General features: G+C 33.9%; 1 protein-coding gene and 1 pseudogene across 1 annotated transcript in view; both read left to right on the forward strand.

Moving 5' to 3' along the window:
* The window catches only part of CD2AP (CD2 associated protein), a 151,829-nt gene that overhangs the window by 107,007 nt on the left and 18,391 nt on the right, over positions 1-26,431 (forward strand). Inside the window, exons 12-16 of the mRNA XM_007972322.3 lie at positions 10,501-10,666; positions 13,950-14,092; positions 20,817-20,929; positions 22,577-22,678; positions 23,748-23,929. Of these exons, the coding sequence (XP_007970513.2) occupies positions 10,501-10,666; positions 13,950-14,092; positions 20,817-20,929; positions 22,577-22,678; positions 23,748-23,929 (706 nt within the window). The remainder of the gene's footprint in view (positions 1-10,500; positions 10,667-13,949; positions 14,093-20,816; positions 20,930-22,576; positions 22,679-23,747; positions 23,930-26,431) is intronic.
* On the forward strand, positions 11,735-12,682 carry LOC119626848 (dnaJ homolog subfamily C member 17 pseudogene; annotated as a pseudogene).

Raw genomic sequence — 26,431 nt, forward strand, 5'->3', positions numbered from 1 at the left:
CCTGAATACTGATCTACACATGCATGAAAAGAAACTTCCATAATGGAGAAATAAACATTGGAAAGCAGTAGATGAAGCACTCTTTGTAACTCACAAATAGTTCATTTTTCCATGAGCCAGAGTAGACAGATCTCATAATATATAGCACATTGGATAGAGTTCATAAAAGAGTGTATCACCTTAGACTAAAGGCTTCTCTGCCTCTATCTTGGAAATATGGCCCACAAATTCCAGAATAAAATTCAGCACAACTTAAAAGCATATAATAAAATTTTATATTCAAGAGAGTGAAAATCACAACGTCCATTGTCTGATTAAAGATTGCCAGGCATAGAAAGAGCAAGAAAATAGCAATCCACAACCAGGGAAGAAAAATCAGCAGAAAAGAGCAAGAAATGACAGAGGTGGCGGAGATAGACGGCAAGTACATTAAAACAGCTACTATAAACATTTCCCATGTGTTTAAAAAGGTAGAAGAAAATGTGAACATAATAGTGTGAAAACTGGAAAATATAAGAAAGACCCAAATTGAACTTTTAGAAAAGAAGAATATAGTATCTGAAGTGAGAAACACTGAATGTCCAGTAGATTGGAAACTGCAGAATAAAATGTTAGTGAACTTGAAGACATAGCAATAGAATCATTAAAAATGTATAGAAAAAAAGTGAACAGAATATTGGTTACCTGAATGACAATATGAAGTGGTTTTACTGACCTGTAATTGGGGTACCTAATGGAAAGGTGAGAGAATGGGGACATGAAAAAAATTGAAAGAAATAATGGCTGAAAATTTTAATTTGATGCAAATTTATGACAAAAAGTTTAAAGCCGGGAAGAAAATAACTGTCAACCTATAGTTTTCTACCTAACAAAAATACCTTTTGGAAATGGGGTAAAATTAAAACCTTTTGAGACAAAATCTCAGAGAACTTATTGCCAGTAGAAGTATATTACAGAAAATGTTAAAAGAAATTATTTTTGATAGAAGGAAAACAATACTAGATTGGCAGTTGGTATTACTCAAAGCAATGAAGAATGCCAGAAGTAGTAAATATGTGAATAAATATAAAAGACATTTTCCCTCCATTTAAAAATCTCACAAGAACTGTTCACCTGGAATGACTTGAAAACTTAATATAAAGTGTTGGTTTTGGAGTTTAAGGGTAAATATGAGAATTTTTTGGTATGTAGGATAAACAAGACAAGGCATAACAAGGGAAATGATTTTAAGTATTTTCAGAATGTTCTCATAAACCTGATATGCCTTTAATAGATCATGAATAAGAATACCATGAATAAGAATACCATGAATAAGAAAAATGTCAGTGTTGCCAGTGACCTTTGGACATGTGCATTGAGAGAGAGCCGGTTGAATATTAAATATTGTTAAATTATGTTTTACTAAGTAACAATAAACATAAATCAAAATTCTACCCTTGTTCCCATAGTTGAGACAGGGAGCATTTTCAGACTATGGCTAGGATCAATTTGAAGCATCGTAAGCCTTCCAAGAAGGAAATAAGGTATTTTTCATTTGTATTTTTGTTCATGGTTTTTATCTTATGATCCTAAGATCTTATGATCTTAGGATAAAACCTAAGTTCCATGGGAGGTATCCTTCGATAAGCTCTGTTCTGTTGCGGTGGGGGTGGGGTGGGGGGCGGGGAAGAAATACTTAGAAACCATGAAACTGATCACCCCTCTATTCCAGACTCTTCAGTGACTCCCCATTATTTCATGGGATATTTTCCCAAATGTGTAAATTCTCACTTTCTACTTTCTGTCCCAGGCCACCACGTGGATTTTCTCAAACCTGCTTAGCAGTTTTCTGCCCCTCTGTTGTTTTCATTTTCCCAGAAGTACCTAAAATCTGGGCAGGCTGTGTCCCAGAATGGTAATAATATCACCACTTTGAAGCACAAGTTATCCTGCTTTTTTTTTTTTTTTTTTTTTTTTTGAGACAGAGTCTTGCTCTGCCGCCCAGGCTGGAGTGCAGTGGCCGGATCTCAGCTCACTGCAAGCTCCGCCTCCCGGGTTCACGCCATTCTCCTGTCTCAGCCTCCCGAGTAGCTGGGACTACAGGCGCCGCCACCTCGCCCGGCTGGTGTTTTGTATTTTTTAGTAGAGACGGGGTTTCACTGTGTTAGCCAGGATGGTCTCGATCTCCTGACCTCGTGATCCGCCCGTCTCGGCCTCCCAAAGTGCTGGGATACAGGCTTGAGCCACCGCGCCCGGCCCCTATCCTGCTTTTTGAGATGTCCTTTTTTGTATTTATCTTTCAGTAAGATACTCATCATGTCATTGGTATGGAATTCACGATACAAAGGGAGGAACTCATAATTATTTTGGAGTGCAGGTAGGGAGGCATATAAATGTGTAGAGGAGAAGGTAACAAAGGTGCTGTTTCTTATAAAATCACTTAAATGGTAATTTTTATCTATATGTCCTCCTCACTTCTTTACACTCATACACAGTCATACCCACAGAAAGAGCATAAAATGATGCTGAAGGCCAGTCTGTTTCTATACTTTTACTGGTAGAAGCAGTGAATCTGCTCACTTCTGCTTTAGGAGCATTTCCTTCTGAGTTCTATTATTGTAGACACATGTCCTCAGCCACCATTTGTATACTTCGGATTCCCAGTCAGTGGTTGGATTTATTTACATTTACTGCTTTCTGTGTGTTTGCAGTTCCATGTTTGCAGTTCATACTTTCTGCCTAAATACATAATGTTTTAGGGGACATCCTTCTTTCTCTGGAATTGTACTTCTCTCAGAATCTTTCATGGGTAGATTTTTCTCATCTTTTAGATTCCAGCTTAAAATTTTGCTTCCTTAACACTATTTAAAAGTAGGTATTTCCCATTATTGTCTGTTACATATTAGTTTAGATGTTTGTTTTGAGGTATTCTTTACCCTGCACTTGATTAAACTCCATGAGGGAAAAGGTGTGTGAATAGATACCTGTACCTTATTTGCCATTGGTTCTCTAATGCCTTACACAATAGGTATAAAATACATCGGGAATACTTAATACAGTACTTATTATGTAATATGAAGTATTCTTTAAAATCTGAAGGATTCCAGATTATGACATGCTTACATTTGTTTTTCTGAAGCTTCCTTCTAGTAGTATTTAGCTAGATAATGGTGGCGTAGATAGTGGAATTGGTATGGATGAAAAGAAGCTGAAATGTTTCAAGTGCAAAGAACAGAAAATCAGTCCTTATTGAAACTGACTTAAACAATAGGGAAAAAAAAATCTCACATAATTGAAAGTCTAGAAGTAGGAGTCATATGACCTGCAACTCAGTGATTCTGTTATGGACCTGAATTATATCTTTCCATTCTGCCATCCTTAGTGTCCACTTTATCTTCAGATTGTCTCCTCTTGTGATCACAAAAATGCTGAGAGTGGCAATCAGGGCGACATGATTTCTTGTCCGTTTGACAGGAAAGAGAGGAAAACCTCTCCCCAACCATAGAATGTAAGTCCTTTTCAGTTTCTTGGACCACTTTTGGGCACATTTACCTCTAGACCAATGAGACTTGTAAGAAGAATACTATGTACTGATTGTCTCAGTGTAATCATATGAAAGTAGGATTGATTTAGAAGGACTCAACTGCATTGTCTGCTGAAGACGTTGAGATATAGTTAGGATCTATCATAAGGAATGTAATTAAGGTTCTATGTTGACATCTTGTTGACTCATGAGATACTAATGATTATGACCATGGGAAAATGAGATAGGAAGTATGGAATAGAGACAGTTTCTGGAGGAAAACATGTGAATTCAGCTTTTGACGTGGGATTTGATACGACATATTGGCTGAACTTTTGCTAAGAGTTCGTATTAAGCGTTTAGTTGGAAGATGCTATTCTGGAAGTTAGGTATGAAATTTATGGGTATGGGTAAGATTATCCAAGAAGATTGCTTAGAGTAAGAATGGGAAGAGAACTTTCTTAGAATATATACATTTAAGAAGTTTCTTGATGACCAGGAACTCTTGAAGAAGGACTGACAGGGAGTGCTCATAGAGATAGACAGAGAATGATCACAGAGCAGAATCATAAAAACCAAGGGAGTATATGTAAGTCAAAGTTGAAGTAGGATGTTCTTCTGGCAGTGATAAATGAGGACCAGATCTCTTGCTGAGAACAAGTAGAATGGTTATATGAAGAGTGTGTGTGTGTGTATATATATGTGTATATATACATATATATATGTATATTTGCCAGAGTCATGTGCTAGGAGTAGGAGAGCTAGAAATAAAATGAAGAATCATAAAATCAAGATAGAGGGGAAGAGGAGAGCCCAGTAAAGTGAATCTTGCATTGGGGCTCATATTTCCTGTTGGGGCGTTTGCCAATCTTGAAAGTGGTAGCTTAGACTATGAAAAGAACTTTCAATACACTTTTGGGTTGAAGGAGACAACATTTAAGAGTTCAAAGCTCATGAAAGAGGAGGTATCTTAGTGAACTAGGTTTTGATTTAGTCCCTAAAAGGATTTACTGTAGGAGGAAGTATGAAATAGAAATAGACCTAGCTCTGAAGAACACTGAAGTTCAACTTCTAATCATTTCAATTCTTGATGGGAGAACGGTGACCTGGGATTTTTACTATCCCTACGTTAGCTTACTGAAAGAATGAAAGTAAACCTTTATTCTCTAGAGAAGAAAACATCATCTAGAGTTTTAAATTATCTCTGTGTTTTCCTATAAATCTTTTGTGTCTTATACTCATTCAGAAATAATTAGGCATACTTGTAGATATGACACATGGCTAGAAACCAGGAACAACAGACAATGGAACCTGGCCTTTAGGGAATCTAGATATTAGAGATACTAGATATAAGCTTTAAAGTAACTATGCTTAATATATGTTAGAAGTAATAAAAGATGGGGTTGATAATTTTGGCAGAAGTAGAACCTTATAAGTATATATGAATATGAGTCAACCTAAGCTTAAATGAATTTGTTTACTTATATATGTAAGTATATATGCACAAATGTTAGTATATGCGTGTATATTTTTAAAAGAAAATATCTGAACTGAAACATAAGGAGAAAAAAAGATAGAAAATACAGAAAAGACCTTAAGATACATAAAGAATATGGTTGACTCTTGAACAACGTGAGTTTGAACTATGTGGGGTCCACGTATACACAGACTTTTTTTTTGGCCTAATGGGGAATAAAAATACAGTATTCATGAGAATACAAAACCTGCATATGAGGAGAACCAACTTTTGTGTAGGCAAGTTCCACGGTGCTCACCATCGGATTTGAGTATGTGTGCTTTTGGTATACGTGAGGGTCTTGGCACCAATCCTCTGTATATACAGAGGGATGACTGTACAGTGGGAAGGTCTAATGTATATGTAATTGGAGGACCAGATAGGAAGGAGAAACAAATGGAGCAGAAACTGTATTTGAAGATATACTGGTTTTCAATTTTCTAAAAGTGATTAAAAGCATCAGGCCACAAAACCAAGAATACTATGGAATCCAACCTAGATATATGCAAAGAAAACATTGAGGCAAGGAATTGAAGAAGACACACACAAAAAAATGGAAAAATACTCCATCTTTAAGGATTAGAAGAATCAATATTGTTAAAACTTCCATACCACCCAAAGCAATCTGCACATTCACTGCAATTTATAACAAAGTTTATAAATTTATAACAAAGTTGCCATTGGAAACAGCACAAATGTTCTTCAGCAAGAGAATGGGTAAAGGAGTTGAGGTATATTCATATACCATGATACCACGTAGCAACAAATAAATGAACTAGAGCTACACACAGCAACATGAATCTTAGGATTTCATTGACGTAAAGTTAAAAATATTCATAAATAATCTATGGTGTTAGAAGACAGCTTTGGGTAGGAGCAGTGGGGTAGTGATTGGAAAGAAGGATAAGGGTAACTTCAGAGATATGGATCATGTTCAGTTCTTGGCCTATGTGGTGGTTACTCTGGTGTGTTCACGTGGTAATAGTTTCTCAAACTTTATACTTAATGTTTCTGAAAATGTTATACTGCAGTTTAAACTTCAGTGAGATAAATATGAATAAATATATTTTGTCCTAAAATTTTCTAAAATGTTAGGAACATAGATTCAATTAAGAATAGACTCACTACTTTATAGGTAGTACTGTTTTTTCTCTAAGACATGTCCAAGTGATCACAAAGAATAGAATATTTGATTTTTTAAATTGTATTTATTCACTTGGAATCACTTTTGCTTTGGTGCCTGTATTATCACTTATTTTTCCATTTCAGTTAATGCAGTAGGATATTAACCCTCATCTAAATTAATAAACGGGTTAACTTATTACGTACAGTGTTGGTAATGTATTGCTATATTATGAAGCAAATAAAATGACATATTTTGGCTATTTTTTTGTATTTTGTTAGCATACATTTTAAACATTTTTGTTAAAACACATACTTGAGATAACTCTTCTGTATTTCATTTTCTTTCTTACAGATAGGGTCTTACTCTGTTGCCGAGGCTGGAGTGCAGTGATGTCATCATGGCCCACTGCAACCTCAAACTCCTAGGCTCAGGTGATTCTCTCATGTCGGCCTCTGGAGTAGCTGGGACTAAAGATACATGCCACTATACCTGGCTAATTTTTTAATTTTTTATTCTTTTATAGAGATGGGGGTATTGATTTGTTTCCCAGGCTTGTCATGAACTCCTGGCTTCAAGCAATGCTCGCATCTCAGCCTCCTGAAGTGTTCGGGGTTAAAGGCATGAGCCACTGTACCCAGCCTGTATCTTAAATTATCATAATATCTGTATCTTATGTAATTCTTCCTTGGTCATTCAGGTAGCTAACATAGAACTTTTTTTTTTTTTTTCCTCCTTAAATCTACATTTTCTCTTGGATTTGGCCAATTTTTAGCTGAACTAAAATTCTTGTACTCATAGCTGGATGTTCTCAGAAGAATGAAGTTGGAGCTCTACCCCACACTGTAACCTAAAAGTAACTGAAAATGGATCATTGACCTTAAATATAAGAGTTAAAACTCTTAGATGAAAACAAGAGTAAATCTTCATGGCCTTGGATTTGGCGATAGGTTTTTAGATACGTGTGATATTGTGATATAATAAAGAATGCATATTTGATATTTGTCCCTGGTTTCTGGCACCATAGCTCCTAAAACCCTTGAAATTTCCTGAGTGATAAAGGTGAGAGGAACATCTTTTGTTATTTATAACTAGCATCTTTCAACCACTTCTGAGTTTATATTAATGAGGAGACTTTTGTAATGCCCCTAAAGGTGGGGAGGGGCCTTGTTGCCAGGGGAACTGACCAACTGATTAGCTTTCATTAAAAACCCTAAACAACTGAGTTTAGAGAGCTCGTGGGTTGGTGAACACATTGAGGGGCTGGGAAGGTGGTACACCTGGAGAAGTTATGGAAACTCTGCATCTCTTCCTGCATCCCTTGCCTTTTGCATGTGTTCCATTTGGCTGTTCTGAGCTATATCCTTTATAATAAACTGTAAATAAAGTGCCTTCCTGAGTTCTGTGAGCTCTTCTGATAAGTTATCAAACCCGAGGAGTGATCATGGGAATCCCCAGTTTATAGGCAGTTGATCAGAAGTACGAGAGGACTGGACTTCAGATTGGAATCTGAAGTGGGAGCAATCTTGTGGGTCTGAGCCTTTAACTTATGGGATCTGATGCTCACCCCAGATAGATAGTGTCAGAATTGAATTAAATTATAGGACACTCAGCTGGTGACAGATACTTGGTTGTTGGGGGAATAAATCCCCACACATTTGGTGTCTCAGAGTGTTGTGAATCTAGAGAAAAGTATTTTGTTCTTTTTAGACTATGTCACAATAAGCATATTTAACCAAAGAAAAAATAATTGTACTTTATCAAAATTAAAAACTTCTGTGTGTTAAAGGACATTAAGAAAGTAAAAAAGACAACCTACAAAATGGGAGAAATCTTACCAGATTTGCAAGTATCTGGAATATATAAAGGACTGTTACAGCTTAACAACAAAAAGACAAACCTATTTAAAACTGCAGCACAGGCTGAAATACATATTTATCTAAAGGAGATATATAAGTTTTGTTGTTTATAACAAGCATGTTTATAAGTGTGCTTGTTATATAAGCACTTGACAAGATATTTAACATCATTAATCATGTCAGTAAGCACTTGACAAGATGTTTAACATCATTAGTCTTTAGGGAAATGCAAATCAAGACCACAGCAAGGGCCACTTCACACCCACTGGGATGGTTAAAATTTTTTTTAAGAAAGGAAAATAAATAATAAGTGTTTGCAAGGATGTGGAGAAACTGGACTTTTATACATTACTGGTGCAAGTAGAAAATGTTTTAGCTGCTGTGAAAAGCAGTTGGGTGATTCTTCAGAAAGTTAAACATGGAGTTACCATATGACCCAGCACTTCCAAACATCCAAGAAATTGAAAACAGACACTCATGTATTGTACATAAATATTCATAGCAGCACTGTTTACAGTAGGCAGAAGGTAGAAGGAATCCAGATATACTTCAGTGGATAAACAGATTGTGTTTTATATATGTGTATGTATGTGTATAATAGAATATTATTCAGTCACAAAAAGGAATGAAATACTGCTATATGTATGAAGAGGATAAACTGCTAAAACATTGGGCTAAGTGAAAGAAGCCAGACACAAAGATAATTGCATAATTCCACTGTATGAGATATCCAAAATGGATAAATCCATAGAAGATAGAAGGCAGATTGCTGTTTGCCAGAGGTTAACTGATTAATCAGGAAAGGGTTATCTTTTGGGGTGCTGGAAATGTTTTAGAAGTAGATAAACGTGTTGGTTGCATAATATCGTGAATATACTATATGGCACTGAATTGTTCATTTTAGAATTTTAAATTTTATGTAAATGTCACCTTAACTAAAAAAATAAAATCTAGTACATAAATATGTTGCCATCTTATAGTAGTTATATAAGAAGTCAGTACATGATAGTTGATTTAGTTATGTTTACATAACCAGGAATGATGAGTCGTATTTTTGTTACCTTTTGATTTCCACGTATTTTTTTTAGACTAACACTACAGAATTTCAAGCTGTTATTTGTGTATCTGTTAAAAGAAATATGTTCAATCAGTGAACTTCTCTTTAATTTCTCTCCTTTGACCATTTTTCGTGGTATTATGTATAAAACATTTTTCCTAATTTCTAGAAATTTAAGTTTGTCTGGTTTTTACAACTACAAATAGTTTTATTTCATTATTTATTTCAACTGGAGAGTTTCGTTTTTTAAAAATTTCTGATGGTATAATTATGTACTGCATTGTTATATCTTGAGGCCATATAGAAATAGATTTATGTACCCAATGATGACCAGAATTTTAATAGACTAAACTATATTTTCATGTGATTCAAAGTATTAAATAAGTGGTAAAAGGAGAAAATAGTATTTTGTATTCATTGTGAAATAAAATTTATAATTTTTAGGGAGAGGTTTATCTGTGTGCTACAATGTTCAGGTTTTATAATCACCAGTTTCTGGCTGATATGAAATCTTACAGAATTGTTTGTGGTCTTGTGATAGACATTTTTTTCAGAGACCAAGTACATTTTGAAAATTATTCAGTATGGTGCTTAGGAGATTCTTATTTTTGTATATATGTCTTATGACACGTTTTAGCTGACTGCTGTTTTATGACAGTCTTATACACATGTGTCAATTTTAATACCTATTGTGAGCACCTGGAAGATCAGGAAGCAGGTGTATCATGTGTAGTAAAAGAGTACTTGTTGCCTTTTTGGTGATAAAATTGTCTTTATTGACATAGTAAAAAATCGTCAAAATTGTTTTTTTCCAGCTTATTTTCTTCTATTTCAAATGGGAATACCCATTTCATTGCATTATTAAGTGAAATGGTATTAATAAAATTCTTAGTACAGTAGTAAGAATTGCAAATATAAGCCTGTAATTCTCTCATCTGTGGCTAAGCAGTCTCGCCGTAGTTTCTCTTAATATTTGATTTTTTTTCCTTCACCGTCATGCTTTTTAAATTTGAACATTATATAGCACTCGAGTTTCTACTTGTTTTCAGTTCTCTATATTTCAGTTTCAGAAAATAATCTGGATTTAAGTCTAGATAATTTTCTGGTTAGAGTAAAATCATGTGTTTGTATTTGAGATAGACTACTACACTTAAAATCGAAACTTCCTGGGAACATAATAAAAAGCAGGCATTATCTACTAATCTGAAGCTTATTAGTGGTTTTCCTCTCTACCATAGTAAACATTTTTTAAAAGCTATTTAGGCTTATTAAATTAAAATATAACTTTAAACTAAATAAAACAGTGCACACGTATACAAATATAGAGAATGAAAGTTTATGTCTGCCTCTGTCACACTTTTCCAGACTGATACAAACTTTTAGGAATAGAAAAACCTAAATAATTTTGATTGTCAATAACTTGTGAAATATTTTTAATCTTAGATGAAAAATCAACACTGGAACAGAAACCTTCTAAACCAGCAGCTCCACAAGTCCCACCCAAGAAACCTACTCCACCTACCAAAGCCAATAATTTATTGAGATCTTCTGGAACAATGTACCCAAAGCGACCTGAAAAACCAGTTCCTCCACCACCTCCTATAGCCAAGTATGTTTTACCTAATTTTAAATTAGCTTATTGTTTTACTCACCTTTGACCTTAATGGCTCCATTGCCTTTCTAAATCTCCAGGTAAGTTTTTTCTTATTTTTCAATTATATTTATTTTTAAAATTGACATATACAATTGTATGTATTTATTGTTTACAACACGATGTTTTAAAGCATATATATAATACATTGTGGAATGGCTTCAGTAACTATGTGATAACCTCACATAGATATCATTTTTGTGATGAGAACACTTAACATTCACTCTTACCTTGTTTCAAGAATGCAGTACATCACCATTAAGTATAGTCACTATAATGTACAATGGATTTCTTAAACTTATTCCCTCTATCTAACTGTAAATATGTATTCCTTGACCACATCTTCCCACTCCCCTCCAACTCACAACCACTTCATACTCTGGTAATCACCATTCTACTCTCTATTTCTATGGGATCCACTTTTTTAGACTTCGCATTTGAGTGGAGAACATGTGGTATTTGTCTTTCTGTGCCTGGCTTACTTGACTTAACATCCTCCAGATTCGTTGATATTGTCGCAAATGGTAGGCTTGCTTGCTTTCTTTGTGGCTGAATGGTATTCCTGGTGTGTATATGCCACATTTTCTTTATTCATTCATCCATTGATACTTTAGGTTGCTTCCATATTTTGGCTGTTGTGAATAGTGCTGCAGTAAACATGGGAATGCAGATATTTCTTTGACATATTGATTTTATTTCCTTTGGATACGTACCCAGTAATGGAATTGCTAGATCATATGATGATTCTCTTTTTAATTTCTCGAGGGACCTTTGTACTGTTTTCCATAATGGCTGTAGGAATTTACATTCCTACCAACAGTGTGCAAGGGTTCCCTTTTCTTAAGATGCTCACCAACACTTATCTTTTACCTTTTTGAAAAGTTAAAAGTTTATTTTAATGTTGTAAATAATGTCCAAGAAGAATATAAACATGTTGAGAGCTGGATATGTAAACAAAGATCACAGGCAGATTCTGGGAATTTGATTGGAGCTTTGGTTATTAAAATGCATCAGTAAATTCCCAGGATGCTAAGCAGTATTCTGTTGGCTGTGTCAGCAGTCCTTGTGCATGCTTAAAACACTTGGGGAATTATAGTACAAATCCAGTCCGGGCTGGAACCATGGCAAACCAGCGGCTCTTAGAGATGGACTTGTTTGTGCTGCTAGGCATCATGGAGAAAGCAGCAGACAAAGAGGTGAAGGAGGCGTATAGGCAGAAGGCCCTCTCCTGCCACCCAGGCAAAAGTTGGATAATCACAGAGCAGCTGTGATTACCTGTGATCACAGCTGTGATCACCTCCACTAGCTTTCTCAGGCCTTGCTGCAGCCAGGGCTACATATGATGAGGTTAGAAAAATCAAGAAGCAGATAGCATAGAGGACCCAGAGGCTTGATGAGAGAATACTAAAAGGTAAGTGTGACCTGGCGTCCCAGGCCCAAGTGAGTGAGAAGGTGGAGGAAAGCTAGAGCACCAGGACACTTGAGTAGGAGATTGAACATCTTACTGAAGAGTGTTCCTGGCAACTAGAGGAACAGCAGATGATGATCCAGGAGCAGATGTGCCAGGAACTTGACTTGAGATTAAAAGTCAGAAAATACTGAAGACAAAGGAACCCCAAACTAAAACTGAAATGGAAGTGCAAGAAGGATGAGTCAGAAGGCAGCTACTTTTGCAAAAGTATGGTGGAATTCTCAACCTGGTGCTTTTCAGTAAGAAGGCAGGTACTGGTGTCGTGGAGTTTGGGACTGTCGAGGTCAAGGCTGCAGAGATGGCTCTCTGGAATGAAGTTGGCCTGGTTGATAATCCTCAAAAAATTTCCTCTTTCAAAGGAGGACTCCAGGTTGCAGTGGGCCTCAGCCACCCAGGACAGTGAAGGGACCCAGTGGTGTCTCTTCTTACCACATCTCTGCAAGAGCTGATCACCAAGATGCAGCAGTAGTCAAGGAGTGGCAGCCCAGTTAGTCTCCTGCCACAGCCCTTTTTAAAAACATCACCGATAAACTTTAAAAGCAAGAAAGAAATAAACAATCCCGTCAGAAACTGGACTAAGGACATGAATAGATAATTCTCAAAAGAAGATATACAAATGGCCAACAAACATAGGAAAAATGATCAAAATCACTAATTATCAGGAATGCAAATCAAAACTACAATGTGATACCACCTCACTCCTGCCAGAATGGCCATAATCAAAAAATCAAAAAATAATAGATGTTAGCATGGATGTGATGAAAAGGGAACACTTCTACACTGCTGGTGGCAATGTAAACTAATAGAACCACTATGGAAAACAGTGTGGAGATTCCTTAAAGAACTAAAAGCAGATCTACCATCTGATCCAGCAATCTCACTACTGGGTATCTACCCAGAGGAAAGCATTATACGAAAAAGGTAACTTGCACATGCATGTTTATAGCAGCACAATTCGCAATTGCAAAGTATGGAACCAACCCAGATGCCCATGAATCAATGAGTGAATAAAGAAATTGTGGTGTATATATATATACTATGGAATACTACTCAGCCATAAAAAAGAATGAAAAAAATGGCATTCACAGCAACCTGGATGGAATTGGAGACTCTTATTCTAAGTGAACTCAGGAATGGAAAATCAAACATTGTATGTTCTCCCTAATGTGTGGGAGCTAAGCTATGAGGATGCAAAAGCATAAGAATGATACATTGGACTTTGGAGACTTGAGGGGAAAGGGTAGGAGGGGAGTGAAGGATAAAAGACTACACATTGGGTACAGTGTGTGCTGCTCGGGTGGTGGATGCACCAAAATCTTAGAAATAACCACTAAAGAATTTATTTATGTAACCAAACACCACCTGTTTCTCAAAAACCTGTTGAAATAAAAAATAATCTAAAATAATAAAAAAAATACAAGAGCATTCTGTACATTTTGATTTAGCTCTCACTGTTGCCTACCTTCTAGAGTTGTCCTTCTATTGTTGCAGTTTAATTTTTAAGTATTATTTTTTGTATTTTCTGTGTACTAATATCTGTTGAATGTTAATTTTATGTTTATAATAATTTTCTACACTTACTAAACTGTTCTCACATTTTTCATTTCATTGTAATCAGCCTTAGGACAGAGTTTTACGTTTATGGAAATGGTTTTACAGAACAGAAAGTAATCAGTATTAGGCCATAAAATCTTTAATGTCATTAAATCACAATTTTAAAAAAGTCATGTTTCTTACTAGTGATTTTTGCATGTTTTTTTCTTATTTCAGGATTAATGGGGAAGTTTCTACTATTGCATCAAAGTTTGAAACTGAGCCCGTATCAAAACCAAAGCTAGATTCTGAACAGTTGCCCCTTAGACCAAAATCAGTAGACCTTGATTCAGTTATAGTAAGGACCTCCAAAGAAACAGGTAAGTCAGCATGGACAGCAGTGGTGCATTAAAAAAAAAAATTGTCAAAGAAACTCTTTAAGAGATATACATATGCAGTTTTTGTGTGGATAAAGTTGAAATTACACAGTTAAAATTTGTTTAAAATTTAGTAGCCAAAGTAGAAATAATAAAAGAAGATAAGTAAAATTTTTATGGTCCTTACTGATCAGACTTTATGGTTTCTTACTAATCAGAGGACTGAAATAGATATTAAAAGGTGATCCATCTATTACTCCCTCTTTATAGTGGAATGACTGTGCTACCCAACCTAGATATGAATACACTTTAGTTTTAAAAGTTTAGAAATGAGATGACATAGACTTTCAGTGCCAGCATTAGATTATATTTCATAGGACTTTAAATTTCTCCTCTTAATCTAGAGATACTTTTGTTTCCAGTATAGGAAAATGTACTTTTTCTAATAACCCTTTTGCTAATTTTTTTTAAGCTTTAAGACTGATTTTTCAGCCTAATGATATCTTTGTCTAGTCTGTACTTCTTCCTTTTTAAAAAATACCTATTATTATTTGTAAAATGGAAAACTTGAAACAAGAGAAGTCTTGATAGTTTTCATTATTAAAAGCATTGTGTCTTCATTACTTTATGGTAATTTTTAATATTTTGTATAGTGCTTTGCATTTGTATTTTGTTTTTTTAACTTTTTCAAAGCACTTTCTCAGGTATGTTCTTAGTTTAACTCTAGAAAACAGATGCTTTTTTCCCCCTATTTTATGTCTAAACAAAGTAAGCTACAGACATTAAATATGCACTATCCATACATCAAAGGAGAACTCTAAATTTTCATTTTACTCTGGTATTTTTAAGAAATCTTAATGTTTTAATTTTTCTAGCTTCATTGTTAACATTTCATGTTTACGTTTAAACTTCAAGGCCAGTTACACTTAGATGTTTTTTATTACCTTATTATAAAATATGCTATTACATTTCAAGTTTTTTCAGATGACCTTATTCTTCCCTCTTTCAGTTTGCAAATGCAAAGTTTCTGACTTAAAGTGTGGCCTCCTTTCAGTCTTCTTATTTGAATATCTTATAGATCCTTCTGTCATATAGTTGGATCCTGCTTGCTATGGATGAAGCTATATTTGCTACTAATTTCTGGGAATTGAAATGTTTGTTGTATTTTAGAGAAATTCATTGAAATTTATTCAGTATGTTTTATATGGTGAAAATTATCCTTATTAATTGTTCAATAAACAGAAAAAGAATCCTCATGTTTTAAAAAATCTTACTCTTTTTTATTAGCTTATCAGTAAATAGAATTTGATCAGTTCATATTATTTTCTGTTTGATTTAAAATATAGCTAGAAATGTGTTTCATAAGTTATAGTTGAAGAAAAGCAGATTATTTGCCCAATTTTAACTCTGGAAATAAATTATTGCAACTGTATTTTTAATTTTCACAAATTTGTGGGATCTTTATCACACAAGTCTTTAAATGTTGATGGACGAGTCCCTTTGGGAATTGAAGGAGTAACATCTGGAATCTGCATCTGTTGCTTTGTATTCATCTTGAATGTTTTATTTAGTTTACATCAAGGTAATGGAATTTTTTTTTTTAATTTAGGTAAATTACAACATTTTTTTTCAAAACTTTTTCTGTATAGAGTCACAACACACTGCCATATTTCTAGTAAAAATAATATGTGTAATAATTTCAAACTACTGATGATTGGAAAGTTCTGTTTTTACTTGGTTTGGGGGGCCCTATTTCTATCTTTTATACATAGCTGTTATTTACTCCCCATATAGTAAACAGAGACTTTGTAGAACAGGGTGTGAAAACATCTTATTTTTGATTTCTTTTCTTCAAATAAATAAGGAAGTAATCTAGAGATGCTGAGACTTAGCCAAGTCAGAAAACTAACAGCTACTTTCAGACTGCTCTTCTTTATTCCTTCCACTTAATTGTACTACCTTTGGTGTGCTAAACTTAGACCCTGTAAAGTTCAGAAAATACAAATGTTGGGAATTTAGTTCATGTTAAGTATCAGATTATTTACTGAGCAAGTTTTATATCCTCAATAGTGTTTTAGGCACAGTTGCATGCTAAGATAAAAGGCATAACTGATGGAAGTAAATAGCGTATGTCCTAAACATTAAATCAGAGATTCCTGCTACCTTTTTAAGTTAGACTATCATATATTCCTAGTATTAGTAATATAAAAGTGTTCTGTCTCTTCTGTGATGTTAATACTTTAAAAAAAGTATTTTGGCTCAAATACAGCCTCAAATATAATGTGTGAATCTAGCCTTTTTAATATGTTTTAGAAAGTTGAAAATGTACATGAAAAACGTATTGAAAATTTCATTATTGTGTACCATAATAATTTGAGGTGAAATAATAGAAAGTGCACTGACTTTGCTGTTAACAAAAGGGGTTTTATTTATTAGTTGATTGCTGATAGAAAGTTTCCTAATATTTTTTCTCTTAACTAACAATGGAACGATTTAGTACATGTATATGTCTACTGGAGTACCTGACATGGAAGTTATTACAAATGTTATTTTCCTTCTTTCCTGCCTCCTCCATTGTTAATTAAACCCATCCCATTTTGTTTTTGTTCTAATCTATAAAGGATATAAATCCCTGACTCTATTCTCAGATACGATTTTCTTATTTGTAAAGTCATATGTAAACATTTATGTATATATATAAACTATGTATATAAATACAGACTCTGACTTTTGTACATGTAAGAAAGACATATCCAGAACACTCAGATTTTCTCTTTTTTTAATGACACGACATAACTTTTTAGTTTCTTCATATATATTATCATAGATCATGTAGTTTTGTAAATATCAGGGCTGTTAAAAACTATGCTTACAATTTCTTTTTCTCTATTACAAACACTTCCTCAAATTGGTTTAAGGGAAATCTCAGTACCACTACTAATTAATAGTAAAGCTTGTGTGGTCCACGTATTTCTAAAATCATACGTTATCTGTAAAATAAAATTATCTTCAACTTAGTTTTAAAATACAAGATAGAAAATTTTATAGTAACATGGCTATTACGTTAAGAAAGCCCAACTGATGAAGTTTCCTTACAGTGTAGTATTTTTATCTTTTGGTGGTTTTTCTGTGGTAAGATTTTCTATGATTAAAAGGCAATTTTATGCCTGTGATCACAGCACTTTAGGAGGCCAAAGCAGGAAGATTGCTTGTGTCCAGGAGTTAGAGACTAGCCTGGGCAACATAGTGACACTAGCCTGGGTAACATAGTGAAACTGTGTCTCTACAGAAAAAAAAAACAAAAAACAAAAAAAAAAACTGGGCATGATGGCGCACCCCTGTAGTCCCAGCTACTAGGGAGGAAGGCTGAGGTGAGAGGATTACTTGAGGCTGAGAGTTGGAGGTTGTAGTGAGCCTTGATCATGCTGTTGCCTTCCAGCCTGCATGATAAAGTGAGACCCTGTCTCAAAAACAAACCAAAAAAGAGCAATTTTAAAGAAACATATTATTTGACGGTAGCATTCATTGTTGAATAAGGAAATACATTGCTTTTTCTTCTGGTTTATTTGATAGTTGATCTATTTTTTAAAAATTTCTTTTCCAATATTTACTCATTTCTTCTGGAAATAATTTATGGTGGAATTTTTCTAGTAGGTACCTGTTGAGTAGCATATACTATAAAAAGTCAGCCTATATCTAAACTAGAATTTAAAAAAATTGGTTTCTAATAGTTTCCTTGATCATGCCATATTAAAGACTTGTAAGTATCATATAAGGCATTAGTGAATTTTTATTTATGTATGAAATATTTCAAAGATAGTATTGAGTCATATTTTTATAGTGAGATATTTTAAAGTAATATTTAACATATTTTTCTTCTTTGATACCATAGAATTAAAATTGATTTTCATCGTAATTTCTATCATGGGCTAAAGACTAAAAGTTGATTTAATTTTAGTATAACTACATTATGAGGTGTAACATGCTGATTTATTACTCTGGCCTCTTAAAGCACTAAGCCATCCTTTTGGAAGCTGTCTTGGTGTTCAGTGAGTAACAAAACAGGACTTTCTAGCTTAATGCATATTGAAATTAATACTGATATTAATTTTTTCCTTTGAAAGACAAAGGAATAAACCTCAAATCTAATACACATCTTGTGTAAGTTAGATAACCTGCAAATAGTTATATGCCAAACATTGAAATGGTTTTATTCATTCTACAGCTGTTCTTTTTTCCTGTTTTGTAAAATAATTATTTTGGTTTAGTCTTTTTTCTAGACATTCCTATCCTTGACTTTTCTTTCCAGATTTTGTTTCCTAGCCTGTTTGCCATGTTTCCCTTCTTACGTGTCAGGAAATTATTCTACCCTTCTCCATTTTGGTAAGATGAAAGTTTATAAAGCAATCAAAATAGTATTTTCAATATAAATAGGTGGTGCACATTGATTTTTCTTTGTAATTTTACTGAAAGTGTACTTGTCTGTCTGTCTATTTATTCTAACCCTTTTGGTTTTCCATTTTTAGAGAAAATGAAATTCATTTTGGAAAAGTTTCCTGATTCGTTTAAAATATTCTTTTGATAGTTTTTTTTGAAGAAAATTGGCAACCATAAAAATCAGTTTATTTTCTCTCCAAATTGGATATTTCATTTTGATTTTTAAAAATTTTATGTGTTCCTAGCAACATGCAGATTTTAAGTGGCTGGCAGAGTGACAGATGTGATTGCAAAAGCCAAATGATTGTCATGCCTGTTATGCCATGTGTACAGCGTAAATCCATTGTTATCCCTCTTAGGTAAATTTATAAGCGTTTAGATAAGTCATGAGTCCAAAATGTGCACTGTTCCTTTTTACTAACCCAATGGCTTAAATGGAGAACCTGAGAGAGTTTTAGAATAGTAAAGTTACTTGTCTTGGTGTTGTAGTTCAAAACTGGACATACAGAAGACATTTTACATGAGCATGGTGTATAATTTTGTAAATCTATGTTTTATTTACCCTTTCAGTTTCATTTTTCTTTGTCTTCTCCTGTGTTTTTCTGTTTGTTTCTTTTTCTTTCTGCAAGTTGCTTAAATATGCATTTGAAAATAATCTCTATAGGCTGAAATGATTGGATTGTACTTGTTAAGGTTTTTTCTTTGTGGATTGTTAATGCACACATCAGTGTAAAAGCAATTTTCACCCTTCAAACTACAACATATTTTAACATCTTTTAAAAATACTGATTGCTTTCTTTATGATATTTACAAATAACATGACATTTAAACATATATTTAAATTCAACCTTCACATTATATAATGCATTTTTCATTGTCGTTTATTATTATGGTTTGTTATATTTCATGATTACTTACAGTTATCTAAAGACTCAAATATTAAATCAAGCATATTAGAGTATCTGTTTTAATGAATCAGCTTAGTAAGTTGACACAAGTGAGAACACACAAAGAAATTGATAGAAAATATTAAGTTATCAGCAAATTCTTCTAGTTGTTATAAAATGCATATTACCAAACAGTGATGCCTCTTTTTCTGCCTTACCTTTGTGTCTTCCATCCCTTAAAAACATTCTCTAAATAAGTAAAATTGATGAATAAATTTTGTGGGCAGTGATGAGTATCTGTATCTTTTTAAAGAAACAAATAACTGAGTTAGAACATATACCTATCTGACAGAAAGTATTATAAACATCTAGGCAGATGGTAATGTGAAGAATTAATACAGATCTGGACGATTAGACCAAAGGAATCTGCTATTAGGTAGAAAATTTTGGCTGTGGTTAATACCTGAGTTTGGAATCTGAATTAAAGGAAGGTTCTATTGAAAATGGAAGTATCTGTAGTAGTTTACCTTTTGGGTTCTTGATTCATACATAGATATCTGGGCTTCAGAGTTAAAGACATTTCCTTTAGCAAGACTTCTGAATCATCTAGAAAAAGGCAAAGTATTATATATCATTGTTTTAGAGTAGATTTGTCTTTAAACCCAAGTTACCGGGTCAAAGGTCTGCCAGCCTTTGATGATGAGGAAGTAAGTTGGTAATCCATGTAGCCCTTTTTTTTTTTTTTTTTTTTTTTTTTTTGGGAATCTGATTTGCCTTAGATTTGAAGCCATCTTGTGATTGCTAAACATGATAATGTCTAAGCAAAGGTGCAGTGAACTATAAACAGTTTGAGCCCCACCTAATACTGTGCACATACATATACACATAAAGGTACATTAAATGATGCTTTTGCTTTATATTGAGAAACAAATCGAAAGTGGCAGGGTGCCAGATAAAGTTTAATTCTTAACATTCGAATATTCTACTTCTTGAAGTTCAAAACAGTTTTACATGCTGATTTTCTGAGATCTTGTAATTTATTATGAGTTTAAGAAGTAGATCTTTGTTAGGAACTTGATGAGTTTTTTATGCTACTACATTTTATGATACAGATTTTTCACTAAGAACTTTTTGTTGAGGTCTAGGTCTCTACTGGAAACAACCTTTATAGTGTTAATAAAGTCATATACTATATAAATGTATCAGGTAAAGAGGATTTTTTCTTTCTTTTAAGGGCGAGTGTTGTTTTCCAAATGCATATGAAAAGCACAGGTCACTTTGTGAATTCTTCAAAGTAGTGATACTCTTTTTAATTTATAGTTTGTCCAAAAACTGAAACATTATTTTTTACCTTTAAAAAGGTGCAATTCTCTTAGTAAATAATATTTATTTTTATTTTCTAGATGTTGTAAATTTTGATGACATAGCTTCCTCAGAAAACTTGCTTCATCTCACTGCAAATAGACCAAAGATGCCTGGAAGAAGGTTGCCGGGCCGTTTCAATGGTGGACATTCTGTGAGTTCACCTAATTGTCTTAAACTACAGTAGATTTAGCCAATGCAGAGTCCATTTGAAGATAGAGGATTTATAGCTCTACCTAAGTTTAACAGTCGGGATGATAGCTGTTATACTCAAGTGGCAAATGCTGGTATTTAAGGAGATATAGGGAGAGAGGTGTGTTCATTCCAACAGGGTCTGGAATGGAAGGTTACAGAATCAGAAGGAAATTATCATGAGGCTGTAGCCACAGAGCACAGGGTCAAAGGGTGACAAAGAAAGAACCTGTTTAATTTGTCTTTCAACAACAGTTACTAAAATTCAGCAGATACTCACTTTAGGAAAGATTGAGAAAAATTTTTCTCCTGAAATATTCAGTGTTTTTTTTTTTTTCTTTTTTCTAAATTTTTAAAATTAACTTCAGCAGGTACATAATAGATGTGTATATTTATGAGTTATGTGAGATATTTTGATACAGGCATGAAATGCATAATAATTATATCAGGGTAAATGCGGTATCCCATCACATCAAGCAATTGTCTTTTGTGTTACAAACAATCCAAATTGTATTCTTAGTTATTTTTAAGTGTACAATTAAATTATTTTTGACTGGTAGTTACCCTGTTATGCTACTAAATAATAGGTCTTACTCAATTTTTTGTACTCATTAACCATCCCCCCATTCCTACCACCACCCGACTAACACCCTTCCCAGCCTCTGGTAACCATCTTTCTGTTCTCTGTCTCCATGAGTTCAATTGTTTTAATTTTTTTAGTGAGAACATGCAAAGTTTGTTCTTCTGTGCCAGGCTTAGTTCACTTAAAATAGTGACCTCCAGTTCTATCCATGTTGCAAATGACAGGATCTCATTCTTTTTTGTGACTGAATAGTATTCCATTGTCTATATGTACCACATTTTCTTTATCCATTTGTCTGTTAATGGACACTTAGGTTGATTCCAGTTCTTGGCGATATTCTTGTGAATAGTGCTACAATAAACATGGGAATACAGATATTTCTTTGATATACAGATTTCCTTTTTCTTAGTATATACTTAGCAGTGCTGGATCAGATGGTAGCTCTATATTTAGTTTTTTGAGGAACCTGCAAATTTTTCTCCATAGTAGTTGTACTAATTTACATTCTCCCCAGCAGTGCATGAGGGTTCCCCTTTTCTCCATATCCTTGCCAGCATTTGTTGTTACCTATCTTTTGGATAAAAACCATTTTAATTGGGGTGAGGTAATAACTCATAATAGTTTTGATTTGTATTTCTCTGATGATCGTTGTGAAATATTCATTGTTTTTGTAGTACTTATCCTCATGTCTAAATGTATTAACTTCTTTGTATGCTTTTTCTACATTGCCTGGAGTACTGGTGGTAATGTAATGTTAATATATTAGCTCTTAAACGCTGTAGTACTTTTAAAATTACCTAAATGGAGAAAATCCTTGCTGCTAAGAGGCAAACTGTTTTTGCCTTCAAGATACGCAAATATGTTATTCAGCTTGAAAGTATGTAGCATCCTATTAATGATAATGGGATATCAGCAACAGTAGCAGCTGAAAAATCCATAAAAGTTACTTGTTTTGTTATCCAAAGACTTACTACCTTTTCTTTTCTTTGGTCTGTTATGTCTCTTCACTTCTAAAAAATCATTTAGCCAACTCACAGCCCCGAAAAAATCTTGAAGTTACCAAAAGAAGAAGACAGTGCCAACCTAAAGCCATCTGAATTAAAAAAAGATACATGCTCTTCTCCAAAGGTGAGGTGCATTGTGGGCTAAGGTTTGTTGACTTTCTGGGATTCTTTGTGGACATCAAACATAGATAATTTAAGGTGTTCTTTAGGAAGAATTATTTCTTCTGCCAAGAAATGGAATAATTACTGCTAAAAAATTGTTTAGCTTCGTCAGACTGTTTTCTGCAAATATTTTTGAAAGAGCTTACATTTTAATTGAATAAAATAAATATTACATATTTTGTATTTTTAAAGGCATAGATCTCTGCATCTATTTCATTTCTCCATTAAACATATATTCTTAAGGTCAGAAATGAACACTTGTGTAGTATTTACCTAGCTTGGTGCTTAGTACAATAATTAAGCATTCAGTATATACTGGAATGAATGGCAGAATACTGTATGTACATGAATCCTTTCATCTGTTACGTGTATTAAATGTCTTATCAAAATTTTCACCATTTTTATTTAACGTAGTTTCACCACAACTGACACACATTTAAGGTCATTTAGGTTTCCTCCCAAATTATTTCTCTATTTCATCTCAGGGCATTTTTGTCAGAGTGTTTCCATTTATTAAATACACTTAATCTGATTCTCTCAGCTGTCAACAGTCTATTGAAATTCTATTAAAGTGATTTGCTATTTTTTTAGTGAAACAGTTATGAGGTGTCAGGCTATGGACTCATTTTAGTGACTCTTCCTGAACCTATTAAGTTGTTCACAATTACTTTTAAGTGAAGCTCTTTGGACATTCCAAACAGTAAGTATTGAATATGGAAGAAAAAATAATACCTTTATAGTGCTCTCCTGTTTCACTAGGCGAACCATCCATAATATGCATTTGATGGATTTTTCTTTTTTCCTTTTTTCTTCTGTTAATGAAATTGTCATTTCCTACAAAAACCACTAATGATTATAAATTTATTCTTTAGTTGTCTGGCGATTTTTCCAGTTGTGAACATCAAATTGCTTTTGAATTTCCAAATTTGCCATTTATCTTGAAGTACTTAATTGTTTTTCTTCTTGATGTAAAAATCTTTTGAGCTTAAATGTAATATTAAAGTCAGAAAAAAAAATTTTTGTGTTTTCAGCCATCTGTGTACCTTTCAACACCTTCCAGTGCTTCTAAAGCAAATACAACTGCTTTCTTGACTCCATTAGAAATCAAAGCTAAAGTAGAAACAGATGATGTGAAAAAAAATTCCCTGGATGAACTTAGAGCCCAGATTATTGAATTGTTGTGCATTGTAGAAGCACTGAAAAAGGATCACGGGTAAGTAGCCCTTCTTTTCTCCTATGAGTACTACTTAACCCATGCGTGAAGAATTTTTTTTCAAACCATATTAAGTAAAAATCTAATCTGTGGCTGGGTGTGGTAGTTCGCTCCTGTAATCCCAGCAATTTGGGAGACCAAGGTTGGAGGATTGCTTGAGTCCAGGAGTTTGAGACCAGCCTGGACAACATGGCAAAACCCCATTTTTACAAAAAAAAAAAAAAAAAAAAAAAAAAGCCAGGGTTAGTGGCACATCCCTGTAGTCCTAGCTACTCAAGAGGCTGAGGTGGGAGGATCTCTTGAGCCTGGGAAGTCAAGGCTGCAGTGAGCTGTGAACATGCCACTGCACTCCAGCCTGGGCAACAAAACCAAGACTCTGTCTCAAACAAAAGTCTCTGGTGTGAGCAAGTATATTTTCAAAGAAATTTTCATTAACAGTGCTTTTCTCTTTTCGGCAAAAAAGTTAAATTGGTGAAGTTATTCTGGTAGGTGGATTGTGGAAAACGTACATACATAACCATAATTTTAGGCTAGAAATCTTCTGGTCAGATATGATTAGTTTTTAAACTACTAGGAAAAATACTGTATTTTGGATCTGGTTATGTATCTATACATATAGTTAACTTAGTTTTCAGAGGATTTGATCAGTGCTTCTGCGAGGTTGAGTTGGACATTTATAAAATGAATGTGTTGGGATAGGTGATCTCTAAAACCCTTCCCTTAACTCTGAAAATTTTTTGGTATGGTATATGTTGAGACATACCCTAGTTGAAAGTTAGGGACTTTTTAGAGCTAAAACAAATTTACAAGATCACCTATTATAGGTGAGCTCCCCCTCTGGCTTTTTAAATGAAGAGATAAAAGTTTATAGAGATAAAGTTATTTAGCCAAGATCACACAGTTCTTAAATGACAGAGCTAGAACTCAAACCCGTATTAGCTATTGGTGTAGAGATTTTTTTTTTTTAAATGAGACGGAGTCACGCTGTGTTGCCCAGGCTGGAGTGCAGTGGCACGATCTCAGTTCACTGCAGGCTGTGCCTCCCGTGTTCACGCCATTCTCCTGCCTCAGCCTCCCAAGTAGCTGGGACTATAGGCACCCACCACCACGCCCGGCTAATTTTTTGTATTTTTGGTAGAGACAGGGTTTCACCGTGTTAGCCAGGATGGTCTCGATCTCCTGAACTTGTGATCCGCCTGCCTCGGCCTCCCAAAGTGCTGGGATTACAGGCGTGAGCCACCGCACCTGGCCAAGATCTTTTCTGTAACCACTAGTATTTGAATTTTAAAACTTGTTGACATTTTAGCATAATTCTACAAAAGCCCAGTCGGTAAAACAGATTTTTTTAAAAAGCAGCTAATCTAATTGAATTGAGAGTGAGGGTGCTCATACCTTGTCTTCAACTTCCCTTCTAAAAAGATTTCTTGGAATACAGTATAAAAGTTATGGCCAAATAAAAAGTATAAAGGAACAAAAAATCAAAATAAAACACATAAAAGTTCCAGCCAGAAGCCATGTTACCTCTGAACCTGATTTTATCATTTCTTTTCCAATTTTAAGTTGGCCTGGGAATCTTATTAAAAACAATATTGAGATTAACAGTATAAGGTATTTGGAGTTTGCAGAACACTTTTACAGGTATTTCTTAGAAACAAAAACTGTATCTTAAATGTCTACTTAAAAATGTTATATATTTTATATGTTATGTATATAGAGAGAGTTTATAATTCAATACATGATGGTATTTCTTGGAATCCTTCAGTTTATCTGTTTTGAAAGATTCTTTTAGTAGATTCTGCAACATGCACATTATAAGCTGTAAGTTTACTTGTCCAGTAAATATTTATTAATTGCCACCCATGTACCAGTTAGAGAACTCTCCTGATTTGATTTTGTTGTTTTACATTTTTTATACTGTGCGCTGTTTTACATATACATGTTGCCCGTAGGTGCTCTTAAATTAGCTCTAGAATGGATAAAATATTTCTGAGATATATATATATATATGTGTGTGTGTGTGTGTGTATATATATATGTTTTAAAATATAAAACATTTTAGAAGTCTTTCCAAAGGGTATTTTCAGTATCTTCAGTTTCTCTGGAAAAGTGAAACTGGATGGCAGGGTTTTTTTTGTTTGTTTGTTTGTTTGTTTTTAATATCTAAAAAACTTGCATCAGCAGGAGAAGGGATAAATACTATTGATACATTAATAGAGAAACACTACACAGCATACAACAATAAAAGTAAATTTCAACATCAGTATGAATTAATCTAAATATTGAGAGGAGGGAGCAGGTCAGAAGCATACATGCAATCAGTGTATTTCATTTATATAAAATTGGAAAGCATACCAAACCAGAAAGTATATTATTTTAAGAATACATTTGCATGTGGCAAAATTAGAACAACAAATGAATAATAATAAATACTATAAAACTTTTTCTATGGAAGAGAGAGGGAAATAGGATTAAGGAAAGAGGGTCACTTTTTGGGATATTAGA

This window comes from Chlorocebus sabaeus, chromosome 17, assembly GCF_047675955.1.
Source record: "Chlorocebus sabaeus isolate Y175 chromosome 17, mChlSab1.0.hap1, whole genome shotgun sequence".
NCBI classification, from domain to species: domain Eukaryota; kingdom Metazoa; phylum Chordata; class Mammalia; order Primates; family Cercopithecidae; genus Chlorocebus; species Chlorocebus sabaeus.